Source organism: Sesamum indicum, linkage group LG9 (genome assembly GCF_000512975.1).
Source record: "Sesamum indicum cultivar Zhongzhi No. 13 linkage group LG9, S_indicum_v1.0, whole genome shotgun sequence".
Lineage (NCBI taxonomy): Eukaryota > Viridiplantae > Streptophyta > Magnoliopsida > Lamiales > Pedaliaceae > Sesamum > Sesamum indicum.
The window spans coordinates 410,707-419,957 of record NC_026153.1 but is presented as its reverse complement, the minus strand read 5'-3'; the positions used below and the strand labels follow the sequence as shown (position 1 = coordinate 419,957).

Here is a 9,251-nt window from a genome sequence, read left to right as displayed (position 1 = left end):
GACCAACTTTAGTGGCGGACTAAGGAAAGAAAAAATCCATAACACCAAGGATGGAGTTATACTATTTAGCTTAATAAATATATGGGATGATTATGCTGACATCCCTTTTAGTTTATGTATATTACAAAAAGTTTCATATTTGAAAAATCACTTTACACCACATGCAGTTATTCTTTACATTCCAACATACCCTTTTGATCGCAATTTAACGAAGGAAAGCTGTAATATAAAACATGACATCTAGTACTTCTTTAAATATGGTCAAACTTGCACACACACATATCCAATCAAACTTACAGGGAATGCGTGTTGGCGCAGCGTCAGAAGCCTCACGCACTCTACACTCTTCAAGCCCAATCCAGGTATGCTCAGTAAGTATTCCCTATAAAGTAATGATTGTGTTTTATGCAGAACAACAAGATCAATTACCTCCACTTGATGTTTAGCTTCATATGTAAACATTGTAGTAAAGTTTCTGAACATTAATCAAGTTATCTATGCATACTTACTTCGCTCTATCTGGTGGAACATCTCTTAGCCACTCTAGGTCAATACTACCATGATCTCTAACCATTCGATCAAGGAAATCCTGCACAGTGAGAGTGAAGGGGAGATTTTTCGACCAACAATTAGAAACATCTTAGGTTATTGCCAGAAACTCATTTTAAACACCTTGATTCTTCCAGCAAGTATATTGTTCATGCCTCGTTCCATGATCACCTTAGCCAGCTCTTCAACCTTTGCTTGTCTAACTGCTTCCCAATTAACAGAATCCATGGTCTGGTAAGTCCTATTCCTTGAGCTGCCATGGGAAATATTTTTCCTCAATTCATCCCAATTGATTGTGTTTTCTTGTTTATCTTTAACCTTCCCTTTCTTTCTTGACGTGGATTCGGTCTGGAGGGAAGTTTCATTTCCCTTTTCCAGGTCGACCCCAACATGATTGTTGGGATCGACTCCAACCTTATTGGGGGGGCTACTCGATGAAGGGTAGTTTTCCATCATCAACAATTCTTCGCACTTGCCTGAGGGTGTTTCGGCTATTTTCACTTCTTTGCTTTCATCAATTAAACAGTCACTTCTATCATCTAAACCATTTTGTTCACTCACAGTTGGAGGTGGAAATCTTGCTGCAAGAGACATAAAGGCAGAACTGCAAGCGACCGAAAAGAAAATAATAACGAGTGGCAACGTGGCATTACATGAAATAAGTAAAGATGTTACAATCATTTGCATTACATTTGACTTTACCTGGAGAGATGATCACTGACATTTTGAGTCAGGAAAACTCCAACCACTGAGTCAACCACAGATCCTTTCCATGGTGAGAATCGCCTATCACCTGAGAGTTTGATATTTCAATAGTCAACACGGAGTTTCAACAATTCTGTCAATGGTATGAGTACAATTAGACATTGATTACTAAAACTGTATTTTATAATGAGAACTGTTCATTGCTCCAGTATTATGGTAATATCTGTTTATCTAAAACTACTAGCAGTACCCATGACAGATTGCAGTTAGCACAAGGATTATAAATTTCTAAATATAAATTATGAAACAGAATGATATGTTGAAATGCAACTCGAATTTCTGTATGCTTATAACCCTTATTGGTAAGGAAAATTTCATGCTTGACTATATATAAAATAAAAAGATGGATAATAGTGAGGGGGAACATAACTTTCTTCTGAGATAGAATTAAATGAAATGAAATCCGACACATCATGTACTGATCTAGGATTACTCAACTTAGAGCTAGATGGTTATAAATACAGGCCTCTGGCCCTGAGGTACTGATCATTAAAGTTAGATGCTTCAGATAAATTCGACCACAGTACCATTAAGATGAATAGATACAAAGGCTCTTAAGATCTTTAGTCAATCCTGGAACATTGAAAAAGCAATACTGTTTAGAAAGTAATACTAAGATAATTCATCTATAAACAATCCTCCGGGGTTTTTCTTTAGGTAGTTGATCATAGTAAATTGGAAGCAACTAAAGTGCTGAGATAGTCTTTGGGAGTGAGTATTGAAAATCTGGAGTTGAAAATAGAACTTCTTTTAGATACGGTCAAACATGTCAACTGTTCCACCCAGAAAATCCAGGTTAGAGCATGCAAAACCACAAAGAAAATTGTCTGAATTAAAATTTTGCTACACCAGGCCCCTTTGATATATCCAGAGGATCTTTAAGGTTTCCAAGTGCATATATGTAGCAGGTGAGCCCCTGCAAAGCCTTTTCTTTGAGCATTCTTCATCTTCGCCATTAACATTGGTTGTATGTGATTATCTAGACAACTGTTAGTAGCTCACTGAAGCAGTTAGTACAAGGAATATGCATTTCTAAATATAAATCATAAACTCAGGAATATATCAAAATTATAAAATAATAATAATAATAAATAATTCTCCTGTATTTATCCATATTAACAATCAATCTCGAAGTAGCAGCAATAGATGGAATGGTGATTGACATTCCTGAATAATTAGTCAACAAATATTTGATAGTTAACGAACTATTATCTAAAATTGATTTTATATTCATGCACGTAACATTTGTAAGAAAAAGAAAAGAATGCATTTGAGTGCCTAAGTCAGGTGCGGGAAAGCTGCTTAAATACAGAAAGAGATTGTCGTCACTAACCAAGGCAATCGTATGTGTTTCTAGAATCTGAAAGGACAACTAATCTATACTAAGATCACCAGAGTAGTGAATATTGCTGTAGTTGTATCTCCAAATTTTTTTGGAAGTATTTTCTTTTTTTCTCCATGGCCCATCATTGTTAAAAGTGGTGAAAGTTCTGTTGTGTTTGATATGAAATTATTAAATCCATGAGATTGCACTTACATAAAGGTTATCCTAAAGTGAAATTCGAAAATATCAGAAGTTAAGCCATTTTATCAACTATGATAGAAAACAACCAGTTAAATACCATAAATTACCTTTGTCCACAATTGATCCCATAATTTTTCAACATTCATTTAGGTCATCGTGGATCCCCCCATCACAACAAGATAGTGTGTGATGGATTTTACAACTTCAAATACAATGGCAACATCAAACATACCTTGAATAAGATGCATGCGGGCAATAAATGATTCCACTCGTCCATCAAATATTTCTCTCTGCTTCTTCCAGTATTTTGCCTTATCATCATCTTCTTGTTCGGTATCATCAGTCCCATTGTTTTCCATCAGCAGATTCCAAACTCTCATTGTCTCTGCATCAAGATCAACTTTTGGCAGCGGTTTCCGTCTCTTGGAAGGATCAAATTTTCCTTTAGAAGGCACAAGTGCACCATGCACAATTTGGTTCCGCACCACGAGTTGATTACATCCATCATCAATATGTAAAGACTCTATCCTCTGGGTAGCAAAATCAACCAGAGCTTGTGTAAACACATTATCTGAAACAAGAGCAAAGTCGCGTGAAGATAATTATCTGTTTTCAAGCTAAAAGCAAAAAAGAAGATTGGTTTTTGGACTCACAATCTCGGATTGAAAAGACATTCTTTTGTTCATGATGCGGGCCCATCAAGTATGGTGTCACAATATCAGACTCCAACGAATACTTCTCGCGTATGAAATTGATGTCCTCTCGTGGTTGGAAGCATGGAGGAATGTCAAAGGTACGATTGTTGCATCGAGATTTATGGTAAGGTAGCAACTTATCAGAAAATGATACCATCTCCTTCATACTCTTTGCTACCACACTATGACCCTCTACCACCTGATAATTGAGTATGTCCATTTCCAAACTGTGGTTCGGGATATCAATTTCAACTCCAAGCACACAGTCCGCAAATTCTGTAGGAGATATCTGAATGCTTTCATTACAAGAAACTAAGTTATCTTGAGGAAGTTCTTGTTGCTCAATCGCCAAACTCTGAGGTCCCTCACCTTGAACTGCCATGCAAGCTGCAAATTTGGCACTGCCTTGGGTTCTGATACTAGAGGCCATCCGGAGAAAAGCCTCCGATACCTGGATCTTAGAAAGATCATTGACAAAGGATGATAGGTCCCGTATTCGGGTGGATGCCTTAGATCTTTTCCTTTTCAAATTCACCATCCAAGTTGAGTTCAAAGTGCATTTATCAAACCTTGGATGTTTAATTGCTTCCCTAGTCATCTTTTCTGTGGATTTCTGCCTTCGGCTTGATGTACGAGGTGTCCTCCTTTTCCTTAACGTCCAAGATGTCCATCTTTGACTTAATGTCCGAGATTTATTCTTTCTATCTTTCACTCCAGGGTAAAAGTTAAATGGTCCATTCGAAGCTGCACTTCTCTGTTTGCGAGAGGTGGGAATCATGCTAACAAGTCTAGTCAACTTGTCAAACACAGTCACCCTTTTTCGCCTCATCCTTGCTTTCTTGAACATATTTGGACAATTAGGACCTAATTTTCTACTGTTCTTCAAACATTCATTTGGCCTGAAAATTCTTCGATACACTTTCAAATAACTGAATCTGCTACGGCAGCAAGGCTGTGGCTCGACCCCTGTTGTAATTTTTATCTCATCGCAGACCTCTGAATTCTGATTTACAGCGCAGTTTTCTGTACTGAATTCCAGCTTTTGTCTGCAGGAAAGTTTACTATAATTACCAACCACTTCCCTATCAACATCTTTTGAGGGATCAACTGGAGTTTTGCGGCTATCTTTTTTCACATATTTTGTACGCTTTGGAGTCCGGGGTTTCGGAGTTGAAGGCTTTATAGGTTTACTTTCATCAAAGACTTTAGGTCTATGTCTTATCATTCTTGCTCTCTTCCGCGGCTTTTTATTCGAGTCAATGCCCTTGTTGCTCCTCTTTTTGGGAGTTTGATTCTTTGGCATATTTGAAGCTTTTGTTGAATCTGGCCCAAATTTACATTGTGAATTGTGATCACTCTTCTTCCATGCAGAAGACACATCAACATCAATGGTGTTTTGACGTGACCTATTGTCTTCACCAGAAACAAGAGGAAAGGTTTCATATTAAAAACACAATATTTCTACAAATTAGTCAAATCATAAGTTATGACTCATAACCATCTCCAACATCAACATCACAGTGCGCCATCGAGCTATATCTTCGGAAACATAGAAACAGATACCAAGCAAAGAAGAAAAAGGAATACATAAAGACAGACATACAAGGAATAAATCTTTTGCAGAAAATGAATTTAGGCTAAAATCTAGGCATCTCTTTGTGAATATAATCTGCTATATTGAGTAAGAGAGCACATATCTTGATCATGCAAAAATACCCTACAAAGCCATAGTTACAGAATTACCTGTTGTGGTGTACTAAACAACTCCATAACGACAGCTTGCAGTTTAACTTAATTCATTAACTCCCACTTCATAGGCAAGAGAAGGAAAACACACGCACACACACCATACACACACACACACACGCATACACATACATGGAGCTTCATGCAACGAAAACGTGCAAGGACATACCTGAGGTCCCACCTATTATGCCGTCTGGTTTTCCATGTAATCCCAGTGACTCAAAGCTGCTGCCTGGATCCCCAAAAACCGCAAAACCAGATTTTCTGGCCACCCCACCACTACAATCCTCAGCAGTTTTTACTCCCTCAACTGCCCCAACATTTGACACAGAACCATCACAATTCTCTGCAACTTCTTGATCCCTCCCGAGACAAACTCTCCCAGAATTCCCAAATTCAAAACCACAATTGCCACTCTCCTTCCCCAATTCTCCCCAAATTTGAGACAATTGAGGATTTTCAACAGAGCCCACATCATGATTCACGCCTTTATCACTGGCACTGGAGTTAATCTCATCATGTCTTGCAGGAACTGGTTTTACTGGTGTCAATGGCACCCATGCACCCTTTTCCTTCAACTCTCCAGCCATACTACTCTCAAGTTCCATTCAAACTTCAGGAGAAGAGAAAAGCCGTAAGCTTTAAGAGAGAGAGAACCAAAACAAGAATCAAACTGAAGAAAAAGGCCATGTCTAGAGAATAACTGCAACACGAACTCATCAGTGAGAAACAAACACAGAAAACATGGAGTACAAAAAGAGAAGTGCTTGAAAAGGGCTAATAAGAACCAATGGTAGAAGAAAGAGCTTTTTCACCTTCACTGCTTTGCTTTGCTTTGACCTACTCTTTATCTATCTATATCTATCTCTTCTCCTCTCTTCTATTCTAAACGTGTGAATATGTTCAAATATTTTTTTTCAATTCAATAAAAATACTTTTATAATTATGGCTATTTGGAGTTTGTGTAATTTAATTAGTGTTGTTTATAACTTATATTTAATAATTTTTAAATTAATAAATATATTAATTGAAAAAGTAAATTAAACAGACTAATGTTGTTGCATTTCAATTTATGGATTTGAAAATCAAATCTTTAATATCTTTGTTCGGATAATTTCAAATTGTTACACTTTGATTTTAAAATATATTTTGAATATCGATGAAGTTTATAATTTTTTAATATAAATTTATTTCAAATTTCTTTTTCAAAATTCGTCAATTTAAATGTCCCTTAAAATATTTGTTTCAGTTTTTTATTCGACAAAGATAAACTCATCAATAAATAAAAATGTTTCCTTTTTTTTTATTTGATAACATAACATGTTAGTTTTAATAACATTTATTTAATTTATTCTTATTGTTATTTAAATCTTAATTCTGATAATATTTTTTAAACTCATAAATATATCTATATTATTTGTTAAGGTATAAGCGTTTATAGTAACTAACTTTAGACGTGACATAAATACCCCTTTCTTCATAAAAACTCAAGTTGTAAGATTTAAACAGAAAAAAATGGGTCACTCAACTATCTTTGTTTTTCTTCATACAATTATCGATAATTTTAGTTTAATTATTCTAAAAAATATAAGTATTTTATAGTTAATTATGCAAACGACAGGTTAAATTGACCCTAATTTGATTTTGATGGCTGCAAGAGAGGGTAATTAAAGAAGAAGAGGAGAGAGCAATTTTAGTACAAGCTGTCGCTGCATTCCTTGGTACAACGCCTCACTGCACACACTGTACTATAAAAAACAAAACTCTTGCCGCTCTTCACTACTCTACTCCCCCTACCTTATCTTCTTCCCCTTCAGTTCAGGCCTTCTTCCTCTGTATTTTTTCACACACTGAGCATCCAATACCACTCGACAATGTCAAGCACTCCAGCTGAAGAAGATGCTCGACCAGAGCCCAAATACGCCGCTGAAGAAGATTCAGAATCGGAAGCCACATCCACAGAATCCTCATCCGACTCGGACTCGGACTTGGAGACGGACTCGGACTCGGACTCCGATGAAGAACCCATTTCCTACATCCGACCCGACGGCAGAGGTCAGGAACCCAATCCCGACGACCTCGAGGACGAGAACACCCCCGAAGCCAACATCAGCCGTTTCAGCAAAATCCTCTTCTCGAAGCGCATGCGCAGGGAGTTGGAGGAGAAGGAAGAAATTGATAACCACGAAGACCTCTTCGATTTTCCTCCGGACCCGGAGAACTGGCGGGAGGAGGATTTGAAGGAGTTGTGGGCGGATGCTCCGCTTGAGATGACTAAACCGGGTTGGGACCCGAATTGGGTGGACGAGGAGGAGGTGGATATTATCAGCGAGGAGATTAAGGCTGGCCGTGATCCGCCCATTGCCCCGTTTTACGTTCCCTACAGGAAGCCTTATCCGGCGATTCCGAATAACCATCATGATATCTCGAATCCCAAGGCTGTAATTGAGGAGCTGGACAGGATTGAGGAGTTCTTGAGATGGGTTAGCTACATTTTCCCCGATGGCAGCACGTAAGTGTTCAAACTTATTCTTGGAACATTTTGAATTCTTTATGTGATTTTGAACGAGGGCGTAGTTTAGCATTTTGTCACATCTTTGTGTTTTCTCTGGTCAATTTCCTATTCTGGATTTAAGTGCGACCTGGTTGTTAGTTATAGGAAGTAGAAGTTGCTCTATTGTTCATTAATTTTAGAATATGAACTATTAATGTCTAAATATGTTTGTTTGGAGGCCTGTACATGTTAGTGATTTTCTCTTCGGTTGTTGAGCTTAGAGTAAAAAAAGCGCCACCGCTTTGGCTCTTCCTGACTTTATCTTTTTGATGAATTTATTTTGCAAGGTATGAAGGCACTGTTTGGGACGACTTGGCTCATGGAAAAGGTGTATATGTTGCTGAGCAAGGGCTGGTCAGGTTTGTTTACAAATTTCAATCATTCTTTATGGCTTTCTACCTTAGTTTAAGATATCCATTCATGCCTTTGTAACATAAGTTTCGTAAGCTTTAATTGTTGCTTGTAGGTATGAAGGAGAATGGCTCCAAAACAACATGGAAGGTCATGGAGTTGTTGAAGTGGAAATTCCCACCATGGAACCTATTCCCGGTTCCAAGTGTGTCCTTAACTGCTTTGTGGACTCTTTTTAAAATTATCAACAGTCAGAACATAAGCATTCTAATTAGTATTATGTTGATATACTTTCCATGGTTTTTCCAGGCTTGAGGCAAAGATGCGAGCCGAAGGTAAAATAATATCAAGAGACTTTATGTCCCCTGAAGATAGGGAATGGCTTGAGATGGACATTGAAGACAGTTTGCGGTTAGCTAATGGAGAATATGAAATCCCTTTTTATGAAAAGGATGAGTGGATCAGACAATTCGGAAAGAAGCCGTAAGTTTTATGCTCAAGCCATCAGTTTTCACAATCACAACACCCATTTGTATCACCCTTCCTCGTTCTTCTTTTTTTTTCCACAAATATCGCATGAAGCTTGATGCTTGTAGCTGTTATGTTGCAAAGTAATGATCTTAGGTACAATTACTTCAGAGTATGGTGATTTTGCTCTCTGCAGTAGTTTTTGGCTGTAGGCTTGTAGCATCCTCCATTTTAAAAATCTGTCTTGAGTTTGAGTCAGTAAAAACATCACTGATGTTACCTGGATAATTTGCACTTTTTCATCCAGAACTCTGAAATGGTAGTATCTTTTTCTGTCCGGATGCTTGCTTTGCTCATACTGTTAGTATGAGTGCAGATTGTATTTAGTTATGATATGAGATACTAATTTACTAAGCCATGAAATAGCTTGCTATCAATAATTTATGACATGCAATGGAAAGCCTGATTAGTAGACATATTACCTTAGTGGCGTGTCTTCACAAGCATATGATATCAAAAGCTTGGTTTGAATTTTTTGTCTCCAGTTAGTTCAAAAAAAAAAAAAAAAAAAAAAAAAAAAAAAAAAAAAAAAAAAAAA

At 37.3% G+C, this 9,251-nt stretch overlaps 2 protein-coding genes across 5 annotated transcripts in view; one reads left to right on the top strand and one right to left on the bottom strand.

The window, feature by feature from the left end:
- Positions 1-6,104, bottom strand: part of LOC105169980 (protein ROS1) — a 9,658-nt gene extending 3,554 nt beyond the window's left edge. For 3 of the 4 annotated variants that reach the window (XM_011090541.2, XM_011090539.2, XM_011090542.2), the window contains exons 1-7: positions 5,450-6,104; positions 3,493-4,947; positions 3,072-3,410; positions 1,252-1,342; positions 673-1,153; positions 510-589; positions 298-382 (exon numbers count right to left, since the gene is read on the bottom strand). In XM_011090541.2, coding sequence (XP_011088843.1) covers positions 298-382; positions 510-589; positions 673-1,153; positions 1,252-1,342; positions 3,072-3,410; positions 3,493-4,947; positions 5,450-5,888 — 2,970 coding nt within the window. In that variant the 5' untranslated portion in view covers positions 5,889-6,104. The remainder of the gene's footprint in view (positions 1-297; positions 383-509; positions 590-672; positions 1,154-1,251; positions 1,343-3,071; positions 3,411-3,492; positions 4,948-5,449) is intronic. The other variant, XM_011090543.2, reaches the window with a different exon arrangement.
- LOC105169979 (protein TIC 100) overlaps positions 7,002-9,251 on the top strand; it is a 7,165-nt gene continuing 4,915 nt past the window's right edge. Inside the window, exons 1-4 of the mRNA XM_011090538.2 lie at positions 7,002-7,792; positions 8,122-8,193; positions 8,301-8,390; positions 8,495-8,668. Coding sequence (XP_011088840.1) covers positions 7,155-7,792; positions 8,122-8,193; positions 8,301-8,390; positions 8,495-8,668 — 974 coding nt within the window. The 5' untranslated portion in view covers positions 7,002-7,154. The remainder of the gene's footprint in view (positions 7,793-8,121; positions 8,194-8,300; positions 8,391-8,494; positions 8,669-9,251) is intronic.